This window comes from Numenius arquata, chromosome 5 (genome assembly GCF_964106895.1).
Source record: "Numenius arquata chromosome 5, bNumArq3.hap1.1, whole genome shotgun sequence".
In the NCBI taxonomy this organism is placed as follows: Eukaryota; Metazoa; Chordata; class Aves; order Charadriiformes; family Scolopacidae; genus Numenius; species Numenius arquata.
Window position 1 is genome coordinate 47,556,813 of NC_133580.1, and position 14,866 is coordinate 47,571,678.

The 14,866-nt window shown below is 46.6% G+C and overlaps 1 protein-coding gene across 1 annotated transcript; it reads right to left on the reverse strand.

The window, feature by feature from the left end:
- Nucleotides 1-232: 232 nt before the first annotated feature.
- On the reverse strand, nt 233-12,559 carry LOC141464915 (kyphoscoliosis peptidase-like). The gene is made up of 6 exons (XM_074148076.1): nt 11,598-12,559; nt 8,845-8,962; nt 8,038-8,155; nt 7,463-7,654; nt 5,985-6,175; nt 233-1,551 (listed from the first exon to the last, which is right to left on the reverse strand). The coding sequence occupies exons 1-6, from the start codon at nt 12,234-12,236 to the stop codon at nt 233-235; spliced, it is 2,577 nt and encodes an 858-aa protein (XP_074004177.1). The 5' UTR covers nt 12,237-12,559.
- Nucleotides 12,560-14,866: the final 2,307 nt, after the last annotated feature.

Below are 14,866 nucleotides of genomic sequence, written 5' to 3' on the forward strand. Positions count from 1 at the left end.
GTGCTGATTTAAACAGCGGCAACATCTCTGAGTGGGATAAGAGGCCCCAGCAAGTATCTGGATATCCTGCGGGAAGAAAAGCTCTGTGGGTAACACCCAGCCTCCCCTCGACATGCCATAAAGTTCTGGGAGTTTTATCCGTGTCTCCTCAACATCCTCCGGTTTTGAGAGTGTTTGCTTCCTCCCCTGGCTTTTTTATTCCTTCCCAGCACGTCCCGCGCTTCTCTGTGATTTACCCTGAACACCCCAGGGACGCAGGTGAGCCACCCTCCACCTCAAATGCCAGGATGACCTCCAGAGAGGAGCAGTGCTGGCTGAACTTGGCTGCCAGTTTGATCTGCGTCCCTGCAGCCCCAGTAAACACATCCCCTTCCCAGACCCCGTTTGGCATCTGCTGCAGCACCGTCTTCTCTTGTCCAAGGATGACAGCTTGGTAGGCTTTCGGCACCTTGATCCTGAACCGGACCCAGCTCTGCTCTTGGAGCACCCCCGTGCGTGGCTCTAGCAACACACACCCTCTCCTCCACAGGCTGTACACCCTGGGGAAGGGAGGCCAGCTGGCATCAGAGAAGCAGCGTATGACATAGTCACAAATATGGGCAAAGTCCTTGTGGTCCTTGCTTCTCCCAAAAAGCCCCACTTTGTAGACGCCTGACTCGGGGAGCGAAACACACACACTGACTTTGGTCCTCAGGTGGGTAACCAGGACATACCTCTCCAGGGGATATTTGGTGCTGATGACTCTGTCCTTACTCAAGCTGGCGGTCACCTCGACATCGGCAGGCGTGTGGAAGGTGATGTTGCACTTCCCCAGCTTGGTGGTGATGATGGGGGAAGAGTGGCTGGGGTTGGAGAGACCGTGGCTATTGGAGCTGATCCCACTCCCGCAGTGCATGCTCAGCCCCGAGGGGAAGAGTTCATTCTGGTTGATGGGCCTCAAACAATGAATGAGGAAATTGGCTGTGTTCCTGAAGGTACTGCCTCCTAAATCTTTCACAAACACAGAGAACCGGTAGTAACCCTCAAAAGGGCAGAGCACGTGGCAACTCAATTTCTCCTCCTCAGCTTGAGCAGCCAAGCATTTCTTGCTCAGAGCAGCATCTAAATCTTTATTAGTCAGCTCATATATGGCAAGCAAGGGTCGGGATGTCTGGAGAGTCAAGAGCAAAGTTCCCTGTGGAGCAACAAGCAACTCCCCTTTGTGGCTGCTCTCCTTGATGCCAAAATCTCTCACCTTTTGGTGAAGGCCCCAGAAATGAAACGGATTTTCAGGCAGTTTCTCTCCATTGTGTGGCTCCAGACACTGGATCTGATAGGAGCATACCCAGTTGTATGGGTCCTGAGAGTCAGCGTGGCGTGCGAAGATCATGAGGTCGAACAAGCCCTCAGTTGGGGGAGTCACCTTGATGGTCATGTTGTTCTCGGACACTGTCATCATCCCATGAACTGCACTTACATCCTCTCCAGTTATGGTGCCCTGGAGCTTGGAGAGCTGGTAGGTGAACTCTGTTGGGTGGGTGCTCCCCAGCATCACTGACACCTCCCCATGGGCTGCAGAAGGGTGAAAAAACCCACATTTTACAATGCTTTCGTCAGCTGTGTAACACACTCAGTTTTGCAGTGTTGACCCAAATCATCTGCATGAGAGACAGGGAACTGATTCTCTTTCTCTTTTTGCCTCTACCTGCTGAAGGACCTTAGTAAGACCCTTCCTCACCTTTTACCATTTTTCTCCCCTTGCTGAAAGAGAAATGATAATACCACTAGATCTGGAGATGAAGGGGACAGGTACAAATAGTTCTTCTTTGGGCCCTGAGACACCTAATAACTAAATTAAAGCTGTCCCATATGGGGTAGTCCTTGCATGGCCTCTTGAGCCGGAGTCATTCCTCTAAGCTGCAGGTCTCATACTGTGGTGTCAAACCAACAAAGTAGCTGGGAGGATCAAAATATCCCAGTCTGGCTGGTAGGAGATCCCACATCACTGCCACATTTTAGGAATGAATTTAATTTTTCCCATTATTATTATGAAAATATTTTTTCTAACTTTTGGCCTTACCAAATCACAAAAATCCACAGGTTTCTGGCTTGGAGTGTACACTAACCAAGGAGGAGGGGAGAGCAGGAGGTCCAAAGAAGAGGTGCTTTGGTATGGGTACCTCGTGGTGTTGCCGTGATTGGTGGGTAAACACTGAGGCTCTTTCCCAATGACTTTTGTTCCTAAGGTGGACATAAGCAATCTCCTGCTCAGGGCCACCACACACCACCCAGCGCCTCCCCAGCAGTAAACCAACCTGCTCCCCCAGGAGGAGCACAGCAGGCAGCTTTAAACCCAATCTGAACCCACCTTCACACCCAGAAATGAAGCACCTCCAGGGGAGGTCACCATGGAGGAGAAGAGTGGCAATGGCCTTGGTTTCACCCCCACCCTCCATGCGCCATGTCTTGCTGCTTGTAAACCCATCCTGCAGTAACAGAGAGCACTTCTCAGTGCAGCAAGCCCTCCCAAGGGATTTCCGTCTGCTCCCGGGCAGAAGGGGTGGTTGGTTGATTTTGCAATGGAGACAGGGCACAGTTTCGCAAACCCTGAAGTCTTGGCCCTGAAGAAGATGGGATTGTCTAACCAGCAGACAGCAGGCTGCTTTCAGCACGTGGTGAACTACATCATCCCATGTGAAGCCACAGGTACTGGGGCAGCCTGGCTAGAAAACCCTGGTTTAACGGTATTTTATACCTTTTTTTCTCCAGGTACAGATGAAAGCATGAGAAAAACGGCCACAGAGCACAAGACTTGGAGTCCTTTTGTCCTTGAAGGATCCCAGAGTGCTTCATAGAGCCTGGTATTGGCATACAGATGTACTGAGATACGTGCTTAAACCCGCCATCCTCAAGGTCTGAGCAAATTAAGCCTTCTCTTTGTTACCCAGGGTCCCGAAGTGCCCAAGAATGGCTTGTCTCATGTCCAGAATGCGTCTGTTCTGCACCGTCCCATCCTCACCACATTTTTGCTGGAGAGAGGGGAGTACCGAGCAATGGCACTGTGGGAGCCCACGGCTGGTATCAGCACCAGCGCTGTGCACAATGTTCATTTGTTTTGGATGCTAACACAAAATGACAAAAGATTCCAGATTCATGCTGAAAAAAATTGTCCTTTGCTAATTATTAGATTATGAAACGTGTTTCATAATCTAATGAATAATGGGGGGACGTTTTTTTTTTTTTCCTGTTTGAATCTGGATTTTTTCATTGTTTGCCCCACAGTTTTTGTTGGTAGGTTGAAACAGAGATGCGAAAAGAATGAGAAGGCTGGGTTTTATTTGTGCCATGCCTGTTAAAACTGTGACTTGGCTCACACAGTAAGTGCAAACAATTCTCTCCTGGCAAGCGTTCAGTGGAGACATTACTGATGACAGACTTTATTAACTGCAGGTTTGCTTGTTATTAAATTCGCTCTGTGCTAGTTTCCGAAGCTGCTGGCCTGGCCGGCTGCATCATATTAGGATCTTTAGGAAGAAAGAAAGAACAGAACATTGCATGCAGCGGAGCCAGCGATGATGAGATAGGGAAGCCAGCAATGCATTTCGCTTTGGAAAGGAGACTCAAGGAGATAATTAATGGCTACATTTAAAACAAACATTTGGTTTTTTTATTGAGTTAATTCAAGGCATGCACTAGAGATTCCTGGTTTCCAGGGAGGCCAGGTGAAGCTGGGGATGTGTTCCCATGTCAGCACGCTCAGTGCTGCAGGGGGTCAACGTATGTTGTATTAATTGTTTGGGGGGAAAAAAACCCACCATTAAACTACAGGCATGTTTCTAATTTCTCAAAGCCTTGTTTAAAAGGCTTCCCCTCTTCTCTCCCACCCCGGCTATTGTATCTACAGCATGCCACCAATGACGGCCTTTCTATAAAAGAATTAAATCAATTCTTATAAAGTCTTGATTCCATAGGACTGAATGCCCTTCATTGATGCCATTACCAGCCCTAACAGCCTGGGACATGTTAGCAATTAAAAGGGCTGGGTTTTCAGAGAATGTGTGTCAGGTATTTCCTGAAAATCAGGTCCCTTTGCAAGATGTCCCACCGTCGGTTCCCATTAGATAGTGATTGTGTGAGGAATCTTGGTTGAAAGCTTTTAAGCATTTTAAGCAGACGGGAGCTGCTCAAATGCAATAGAGCAGGAATTGCTCCACAGTAGCCAAAGAGGGAAAATAGGCTGACTTTGCACCAAAGATCTTGAGTGGTTTTTGCACTGAGATTGCCTTAGATGCTTAAGTGTACCCTATAAGGTGATGACTTCCATCAACCTAGATCAATATAACCATAATTCTGCATAAACAAAAGCAGACATCTGGTTTGGTTCACAATCTGGATTTACAATTTGGTGTTTTAAGCACACTTATGATAAGAGACTGGCTGTTGAGGCTAATTGCAGTGGTTAAACTTTTCAGGTTAGGTCCAGGAATCCAGTTCTTTCTCTCCACAAGATGAGAAATTTACAAAGAGGGGGAAAAAATTTTTTTGTTGTTGTTATTTGGGTTTTTTTTCCCTATTCTAATGGAAAAATCTTTCATCTCAGTTTTGGAAGAAAAAAAGAAAACCTTGCCTGTAGACTAGGTCACCCAGTGAGTCTTGTGGTTGAGGGACAGGAGGTCCTCCAGCCAAGGAGGTGTACAGGAGTGCTGTAGCTGTGATGTGCCAGGCAGGTTTCCTTTCCTGACATCTCTCCCCAGGTCCCTTTTGGCGCATGGCAGCTAGTGGCATCCCTATGTCTTTTGGCTATCAAAAACTGGGGGAGGGAGCAGAGAGAATAATGAAATACTTATTTTTCCTCATTCTTCCCTTTGGGCTTTTGTCCCACCACAAATGATATTTGGTGAGAGTCTATGTTTTGCAATTTACCGCTTTGGCACCCAGATGAAGGGACTGGTTGCAGTATTGATCTCCTGTTTTTTCTCCAAGACCGCAGATGTTGTGTTGTTTGGTTTTATGCCTTGGAGCCTCCCTGGTGACCTAGACTTGAAAGGGGTTTCTCCAAGTCTCTGTTCCTGCATTTGCAACATAGGTGCTGTGTGACCTTGAGTAGAGGTAGACAAAGTACCATCCCCAGGATGCTCTGAGATTCTGTGGTGGAGAAGCACCATAAGACCTTTGCATAAAGGGCAACATCATCCTTTCAGCTGTTCCCAATTTAATTTGATTTGCACAGACCACTTGCTGCTCAAAAGGTGCGTGATAACCCATCTTAGCAAAGCCCCAGCATCCTAGAAATACTGGAGGAGTTTGATATCTGGCTAAGTAATAACCTCTCTTGGTCAAAAACTTTACAGTGTGCCTTGTCTGTCGTACATTCATTTTCTGCAACCTAACAACTCCCCTCAATCTGAGATTGCTTTATCTCCTAGCTTGCTGTCTTGATAAAATATATTGCAGGAAAAATCCATATACTCTAGGGACCATCCAGAGGAATGGACGTGCAAATGGTGTCTAGGTAAAAGGAAGATCATGCTGTATCCAACCTGAAAACTCCTCATAAAACTACAATCAAGGAAAACCAACTCTGCCCACCTCCCCTCATTTTCCAAAAATGGCATATGAGCGTCTCAGGCCATGTTTTATCTGGGAGTTTCCCTCCCCAGCTTATGAAGACAATGAGGATTGTGTCTCAGGTATGTTGAAGTTATTTTGCTACTGTTCGTGAATTTAGATGAGAAAAGCCAGGCACAAAAGAGCTTAAGTGATTTGGCTCGCTTAACTATAATTTATGAATCCTAATTCCCAGTTTACTAATCACAGTATCACACAATGGCCATGATTTCAGAAATTGCTTAAATATGTGCCTCTGCTCTACTAGATGTTAAACGTGCATAAAAATAGACAGATGGGCCATTTTGAAGGAGAAATGTATTCCTCAACTCAAACTTGTTTCTTAAAAGCAAGCGAGCTTTTGTATTACTAGAATTTAGCCCTCTCTTTGCATTTACCTGTTTTGAGGAGAGAAGTGTTTGGAGAAAGGAGGGAGAGCTGAAGTTTGAAAAACTCTGAAGTTTTAAAAACCCTCTGCTCGAAGTCTTCCTGCAAGACAGGGGGCTGCAGAAGCTGCCACTGGGGGTCCTCTGGCCAGTGCGTCTCAATAAAGTGCTCTGGGTCAGTAAGGAAGAAAAAATCATCATGCCTGCAAGGTGAAAGGAGAAGATTACCATGGAAGGAGCAAGAAAACCGTTAGCATCCCACGTGGTCATGATGCAATATTGTAAGGGAAGGGAGCTTCCTGCCCACCATCTGGGCTTCGCCAACTTCAGCAAGGGACGATCGAGCTCTCATTTGGCATTTCATTTTCTGCTGCCCTTATTTTCTTTCTATTTTTCCTGTAGAGATGCCCAGAGTTGAAACTGCAGTTCCCAGCCCTGAAACAGACTTCTTCCAGCAACCAGTTGAGATGACCCAACAAGCTGCAGAGGAGACAAATTTTATGAATGATTCCTTTACCAAGGCCTGTTACTTGTGGATATATTTCAATATGACGTCTGATCTTGGTTTAAAGCTCTTCCAAGAATTTACATATGATTTAAGAAACAAAATGCATCTTGGTTCCAATTTGAATGTTCCTAACCTGACTTTCCAAATATCATTACTGCTTAGGTGTTTGTTGAGTGAGACACCCTGCAGATGTGTGCTCAGCCTTGTGTTGGGGTCATTCTGTGAAGCCCTGTTGCATCTGTTGACCTGAAGGTTTTGAGGACACTGTTTGGACCCACAAGAAGCTGTCGTCTCTGCCTGTTGCTCTAGGTGATGTTTCATTCTCCTTCTCCTCTTTTCTCCATGCTCAGCTAAAAACAACCCACACTCACTGGTGTTTTAAACTGTTCTCAGCAAGATAATTATGTATTAGAAATTCCAAAATTATTTCATTATGCATTATTAGAGAAAAAAAAAAAAGGATGCAATCCCATAATACAGTTAATGGAAATTATTAAATTGTACAATTAACTTTCATGAGAGTCATTATTTGCTTAGCATGTGCTGAGAAATCTCAAGTAATTACATATGGAACCACATAAAAGCCAAGTTGCTGTGTAAATGAGGATTTGTTACTTCATAAGTGATACTCACTGCAGATTAAAAACAATTTTGGAGTGTTGTCATCTGAAAAGTTACTACCCAAGTTCAAAGAATAAGGTACTTAACATAGATGTTTTCATGTAGAGTGTCCATGTTTGCATGAGGTCCCTGAGCACCCACCATAGTTGAGGATGAAGAGAATAGCTCTCTGGACCTTCTACAAGTAGCCTCTGGGGGTATACCTGAAAAAAGAGGCTCAAGGCCTGGTGAAACAAGACTTTAAGGGGTCTATTGAAAGGCCTGAGATGGCCATTCTGGGGTGTCTCTGAAGTCAGATTGACCCTTTCCATTTGTGTTAGGGACCATGTCTCCAGCGACAACAGGGGAAGGGGTGTCTCACCTGGGTACAAAAAAACGGCTCTCTGCATCCACAGTCCCTGCACCCCAGCAAGCATCCAGGAGCCACCACTGTCCTTCCAGCTCCACCGCATTCCACATGTGGCTGCTCTTCTGCTGCTGGCACCACCGTCCTCTGCGGGATTCCAGGCTTCGGCCAAACCCAGGGACCTCCACGCAACTCAAACCTGCCTCCCTGTCCAGAGAGAGCCATCAGGGAAAATAACTGCAGACCAAACACTACTTTGTGTTTGCTTTCTTGGAGAGCAACTCAACCTGCATGGTAAAAGTACAGCCTCCTTCTTAAGGCCAGGGCCCCACTCGTAAACTGTTGGCCAAATTCAGCTTTTATCTGGCCCCCTGCTTTCCCCACAGCTACTCCCAACCCTCATCCCTCATATGTCTGGTTCTGGTTAATCTGCCAAAGCCATATATTCTCCTCGATCCGAGTAGAGAAGGACGGAGGTAGGGTCGTGGTGGGTAAATGATGCTGGTTGTATGGCAAGCCCCATGCCAGATGTGTGTTCCCACCTCAGATCTTCAAGGGGGCGCGAGAAGAAAGCCCAAACTGAGTTTTACCTGCACATTTCTCGGCATAAATGGGCATAACCAGAACACACAGCTCTTCCCATTTGCAGGACCTGCTGTGGCATGTGGATCTTCTGAGACAGCCCCAAGAAGCCGTCCACATCATATTCTAGGAAAGAGAGAATACTATGTGATTTCAGGCCAATGTAAGGGCTTATTATTTCCAAAACTATCCCATTCCTTCTCCTGCCCAACCCTATTTCTCTGCCTACCCACCCTGGAAGCCATGACAGCTCTTCTATCCATCGTTATTCAAGATTTTGACAATTCCCCATATGAGCAAAGAATTGCCAAAGCCTTGGGGGAGTTGGGTTCCCAGTGCATGTAAACAGCCGTTGCGCCATTCAAGTGAGGTACAGCGACAATCATATTGTCTCGCACACATGGATGTAGTAGGGTAAAGTAGCACGAAGCGGCTGCATTGTACTGAGATTCCTGTGTCCCCAGATGACTGCTGCCAGGCATAGCTCAGCCTCACTGAGTTTGCATTATTGGGGAAACAGCCTCCAATGCATTGAAGCTGAGTGCACCAGAGGCAGGTGGGCTTTACCGGTGCCTCTGGGGGTCTGGCACCTGACTGCCAGTGAAACAGGTGTCTTTTGCAGGATGGAGGGTCCTGTGGTGGAACCTCCACTCCAGTTCCTTTACTGAATTTGAGAGGAGGACATTTCAATTCATGACTGCAACAGGAATACTGTGGAGTCTCTGTTCTGCAGGGCATAAAGAACCTAAATCCAGGAGGTAGCATATGAAGAAAGGACTTCTCACGTCTCTGCAAAACAGTGGTACCAGACTTACCGATGTTGTGGCAGAGCCAGAACCATATTGCCCGCACCATCTCCAGTTTGCTCTGTGATTTGGCAGTGATCAGGGGAACAATGGCCTGGACAGACAAAGCGGAGTGCCCAGACTTCAGCTGCAATGGAGAGGACGGGTGAGTTAAAGGGAATCTGGGTGTCACCACTGTGTGGGTGGGTGACTGCTCAACGTGGTGGGCTTGCTGGAAAGAAAATGTACACTGCAAAAACCCCAAAGCTGCATTTTTCTTCTCCCAGAATTTAAAATGCAAAAATACTCTTTGTGGTAGAACAGGGTGTTTTCCCCATTTTCCTAGGCATGGTTTTATAAAAGCCTGGGGCCTGGAGTTGTAAGCTGGAGAAAATTAAGGTGGCATTTCCCATTCCTTTGGAGCAGCTGGTTGAGACATACAGCGTCACTGCTCTGTTGCCTTCTCTGTCCAGTTCAAAGTGTCCTCTGGCCCAGAAGGTCTTGTCCTAGAGGTGGGTCCCTCCAGTGGTGCTACTCTGCAATACTTAACTGAGGACAGTGGATTTCCAGTCCTGCATTGATTAACATCTCTGTGTCTTTATGCAGAAGAGGAGCAGACTTGTGGCTCAGATGGTCTTCTTGCGGTCAAGAGCCCTCACTCTAACCCATGCACTAAAATGGGTAGAAAGAAGATTTTTGCCCCTACCACTAAAATTTCACTACCTTTGTAATTCATACCTGACCCCAAAGAAAACCTTTCTGCCCCTTTCCTTCCATTCACACATTCACATTTCTGGGCTCTTCCCTCCTTTGTGATAGCACAGGCATTTTTAGCAGCAGGCTTTTCTTTCACTGAGTTAAATTTAGTCCAGCTCATTTCTCCAAACTCCTGCGCCTGCTATTTCATTCCTCAATGACTTTCCTGCCCCAACCATCTGTAAGATAGTTTCGCACAGACGGAAATTTCTTTCTTTTTGCTTGTGGGAAATACTGCATTTGTAATGGCCGAAGATTTTCCTTGGGTTGAGGGTTTAAAAATGACAATGCAGCCAGGAGAGCACGTATTTCAAAATGATGGTACTCCTGCTGGTCCCTTGCATTTCTGTCACGAGGTTGTTATGAGTGCTCAGCTTCTAGGCAAACAAATAATGTGAATTATTCCCAAGGAAGAAAAAATAATATTCAGCTATTAAATATCTAGCTACCTGCTTCCCTGTTGGCACATCTTGGTGCAAAATCAGACCAAGTCCATGCTATTCTTTGTTTCAGTCAGAGATGGTAAAAAGCAGGTCCTAGACCAAGACTTGCAATGTTCCCAAGTTATCCTGTTCCCGACTATGCCTGAAGACCCCGAAGAAATGAGTCAGAGCATCTTGTGTTGCAGTAGCTGCTGGCTCCACCAGAATATTTGAGTCGGCGGATGGACTCCTTTTCTCAAAAACCACCCAGGCAATGATCCTGCTGAGACTTTTTCACATGGTTAAGGTGGGGGCATGCAAGCAGTCTGCAGGCTACTCCTAAGTGGCCAGGAAACAAGTTCGGCTTTGCACCTACACTGCCCGGGGTTCTTTCATCAACGACCTTCTCCCTGAGAACTGGCATCAGGGCTTGGTGCATGGGGAGAGGGGACAATCCTGTATCCCCACGGCACCATTGGCTGAGCAGCAATCGTCACCAGAGGTGCAATACCCTATTCTTGGCACTAATAATTCACAGCTAAGAGTAAGAGACAAAATGCACCAGGTTTTAGTGTAGCTAGCACTTTGAATCAACAGGGAAACAAGCTGTTCCCATGACTCCCCACTACCTTGGAGGTATTTTTGGTTGTTTATTACTCTTTTTCCTATCTTCCCACTCCCTCCCCCTCTCTTCTCCTTTTAATAGACTAGGTGGACTTTGAAATCCTCAAGCATCCTTCTTCCCAAGGGAGATTAGCCTTGGGCTAGGTACAAATTACAGGTTTCAACAATAATGGAGAGCACAATTATTCCTTGTGCCTCTTCACTCTTGCTAATGAGTTGACGTGTAAGCTGCAAGTGCTGCATTGGTTCAGCATTCGTTGCTTGGACAAATTGTGCTGCCCCTCGGGGCGAAATTACACCAACAGCGCATGGTTCAGGTAATAGGAAGGATTTACAAAATTCAGTGTTCCCATTCTGGTCTCCCGAGCATCCAGAAACTGGATATACCAGAGACAACTGGAGAGGACATAACTGATGCCGTCCTGCTTGAGTAAAAGCAGGACTTGTGCTGCCACAGATATGAAGAGGCTGTTGGACATGGCCAGACCGTGTGGTTATTGCTGGCTTTGTGTGCTTGTTATGCAGAGTGTGTGCTGGCTAACCATCTCCCAGTCTGTGCTGCCCTGGGAAATACTGTGGTCTGAGTCCCTTCCTCTCCCCCTTGCATCCTTCTGAGAAGGGTTTCCAGGATCCCTCTACCCCCCTGCAATCTTGTTTGGTACCCTTAAAAAATCCTGTCTCGTGATGAAACCTAGCCTTTTTTCCCAGTTTTGCATGATGAGCTGCAGCAAGCAGCTGCATATTGCAGCTACATACTGGCACTGGCTGGAAATAGGTAGCAGATCTTCAGGGTAGCACAGCTGTCTTTGGCCATGGTTAGGACAAATTCACAGTCCAGGGCCTTGTGACATCTCTTAGTTTTGCTGTAAGGCACCACCTTGTCACTGCTGTCATTAGAGCATACAGTGAAAAGTTGAATGTTAGGATGTGGATCTGCTGATGGCACCATCTGTGTTTCTACTGAAGGGCACCAGAACCTACCTGCTGGCTCACTTGTAGGACATGGGTGTCTACGTGGCTGAAAACCTTTGAGTCAGAGAAGAGGTCTCTCCTGGTCTTTCTCTGGGGATTTTTAGCCTGCTGCTTTTCTTCCAAGCTGCTAAGCCCTTCCTTGGGAAGGAGGGCTGGAGAGCAGCTTCCCACAGTCACAGACAACTTCTGCAGTGGCTTTTTGAAGGTAGTCCTTGCATTGCTGTTGTTAACTTTGTTTGCCCAAAACGTGAAAACCCCCCTGGAGGGGGAATCCTTGGGCTCATCTCTTACTTCTTCTGTAGTTGAGACTTTCTTTAGCACCCTCTCCTTGTTCCTCTTCACACTGGTCATTTGGTGGGGGAGTTTCTCTGAGGTCTTGCAGCCAGTCTCTTCAGAAATGTGTCCCAGGGAAATGTTGCCATTACAGACATCTGACATGTGAGCTTCTCTCCAGCCAGGCAAGATGTTTTCTGCCTGGGATGGCATCACATTTTCTCCATGGTTCCTGGGATTGGCCCGTCTCAAGGTGCTTTGAGTGGTTGGTTTTTCATGGTGGTTGCTATTCCTGGAGCGAAGGGAGGGAATTGGCTCATTTGCTTTGATAGCCTGGGATTTGGATGACTTGCCTCTGTCATAGCTGGTCTTCATCTGTGCAGTGGGTAAGGGGAGAAGAAACCACAGAGGTCTGCCAATGGAAAGACAGATAATTTTTTTTCAAAAGAAGAATGCACTTTGCATCGATTACTTCAAAGCTTGTCTGTATCTATGGTTAATTACAGCAGATCAGGATTTGGTCAGCTGGATTTAGCCAAAAGTACTGATTTTTTTCCTACTTCCAGAAGTAAGGTGGGATGGTAATGCCACAGAGAAGCTTTTGGCCTGTTTCCAAGTGCAAATAGTTTTTGGTTTTGCTGGGGTTTTTTTGGTAGTTGGAGATCTAGTGGTAGGTTATCAGCAGTTACATCTCTGCACTGGAAGGGAATGGAAAAATCAGGGTTATTCCTTTTGCAAAGAAATGGAAAGGAAACATTTATGTGTGTTGGAAGGGTCTGTAAGTGGGTGCAGGGAATGAGTGGTTGCCTCAGTTTCCCTACATTAAGCTAGGACTAATCCCATAGCGTTTCTCCTGGCCTCCAAACGACAGGAATCACAGAGAACAAAGAATTAATATAACTAGTATTTTGGTGATCCAGAGGGATACATCTGTCAGAAAATCCTCCCTTTAGGAGGACCCCTGCCTCCCACCCCATCTTTCTGTTTTGCGCAGATTCACTTCTGCCATTCAAGCTCTGCAGAAAAATGTCATTCTTGGTATGCTTGCTTTACACTTGAAATATAGGTGTGTCAAGTGAGAAGGTTGCAGGAGAAAATACATGAAAAAGTGAAAGGAAAGGTGCTATCCATGATTGATGAAGGTTTTTTGAGTTAAAACTGTGGGTAGAGCCAGCTCTTGCATGCCCTCAACATCTGCGCAGCGCTCGCTAGTTTTATCTTGGTTTAGCTTCTATTTGCTGTTGTTGTTTTTAATCATAAAATGACTATTTGTGCAATGCAAATAGCAGAGCCTGCTGTGAGCCACTTAGCGTAGCCCAGAAATGTCACTCTCTGTATTCATCCAGCTTCTCCCATGCGGACGCAGACTGGGTTTTCAACAGCTACACTGGGGCACTGGCCTCACTCTTCCAGGAAAACAGGATGTCACTCATGCCTCTCTCTGCTACCCTGGTTTTCCCCTCCTTGCTTGCGACAGGCTTACAGAGGTAGGAAAGCCTTATCCAGAGGGGATACGAGATCATGACCACTCTAGGCTTGCCAATATTTTTTTTTTTCCCATTAACACATGCATGAAAACAGCAAACAACAACAATGAGTTAATCTGGTGCTGGGTGCTCAGATAACCAGAGGGTGCCCCAATGGGAGGATGTCCCCTAGATAGGTCATGAGTGCATGGGAATTTTTTTCTTTGCAGGACAGCCGTACCAGAGCCCAAACCACCCTGCTGCCATGGGGTTTTTACATGGCCTGCTGAGGCCGTACGTTCCCTATTTACTCCCAGACCACATCTGAGCCCAAAGAGACGAATTGTTCGTGCCCAGCTGTTGACACGTTCAAGTTGTCCTTGTGCGTGTGAGCTGCGGTCGCTGCTGGGCTGCTCTCCCGTCCCCAGGCGCAGACACTCACTGTCACAGGCAGAGAGGGATTTTGCCTGCCACTTTCTAAGTGAGCAGCAAGAGGCCACTTCTGAATCCTTTACGGTAATTACCTGACATGAACCGGGGCATGATAACTCAAAAACATAAATCCCAGCAGATGCCAGGAACCCCAGCCTTTCTCCTCTTGCTTCAATAGGGCTTGCTCCTGCAAAGTGTAGCCTACATCAGAGGGACTGGGGGGCTCCAAGCCCAATTTTTCCACAGCTGTGCTTTCTGAGAATGAGTATCTCTGCTGTATTCCCACATAACATTTGGGAGGGGAATAGCTTGGGACTGGGGTGGAAGACGCCCCCTCGACACTTAGCCACAGTCTCAGAACTACTGGAAAAAAGAGGTTCGCTCCAGATGACTGAAAATGTGAAAATCCTCACTTGTCCAGTTTTATTTTTTAATCTGAGAACTTTTTCTTGGGTTCAAACCAAACGCTTTATTTCAATTCCATGTCACTTCTGTGTTTATGGCTTCAAAAGAATTTTAAGCAAAAGCACCACTTTGACACTAGCTCAAACAGTTTCATCTCCCCATGCCTTAAACATGGTGCTTCATACACAACCCCTATCTCAGAAATCCCTAAATCACTGCTTGCCAGAGGTCAGAGAAGAGGATAACAAGGGATTGCTGCTTCCTTACTTTCCCTACAAATTTAATTCGTGATTGGAGAGGATGGGTCTTTGAAAGCACTGATCCCAGTGCAACTTCCATTTGCACCCACAGGGTGACCAGCCCCTTCCCTATGTCCCGAAGTGCCTTGGAGATGTTAATCCATGAAACACCCACTCCAGAGAGGATGTTTCAGCCCAGAGGTGCCATTGCAGAGAGTTCAGGGAGAAGGGCTGGCTTCTGCTGTGGTTTGAACAGGAGAAGCACCCCACGCCTTCCCCAAGATGGTTGTGCTAACAGCAGGCTCTTGACTGACATTTGAGAAGGCATTTTGATCTGCCCTGACCACGTTCCAAGCAGATAAATGCAATTTTAAAGTACCCCAGGCAACACTATTGCTGGCAGCTCTGTGGAGTTTCAGTGGTGGGAATAGAGGAATTGCTTTGCCTCTACAAGATGTAACGG

Bases quoted from the DNA above. Each gene is read 5' to 3' on its own strand.
- LOC141464915 (XM_074148076.1), bottom strand. From the start codon at position 12,236: ATGAAGACCAGCTATGACAGAGGCAAGTCATCCAAATCCCAGGCTATC. The intron at 8,963-11,597 runs GTAGGTTCTGGT...TCTCCATTGCAG, and splicing joins TCCTACAAGTGAGCCAGCAG to CTGAAGTCTGGGCACTCCGC. The intron at 8,156-8,844 runs GTAAGTCTGGTA...TCTCTTTCCTAG, and splicing joins CTGGCTCTGCCACAACATCG to AATATGATGTGGACGGCTTC.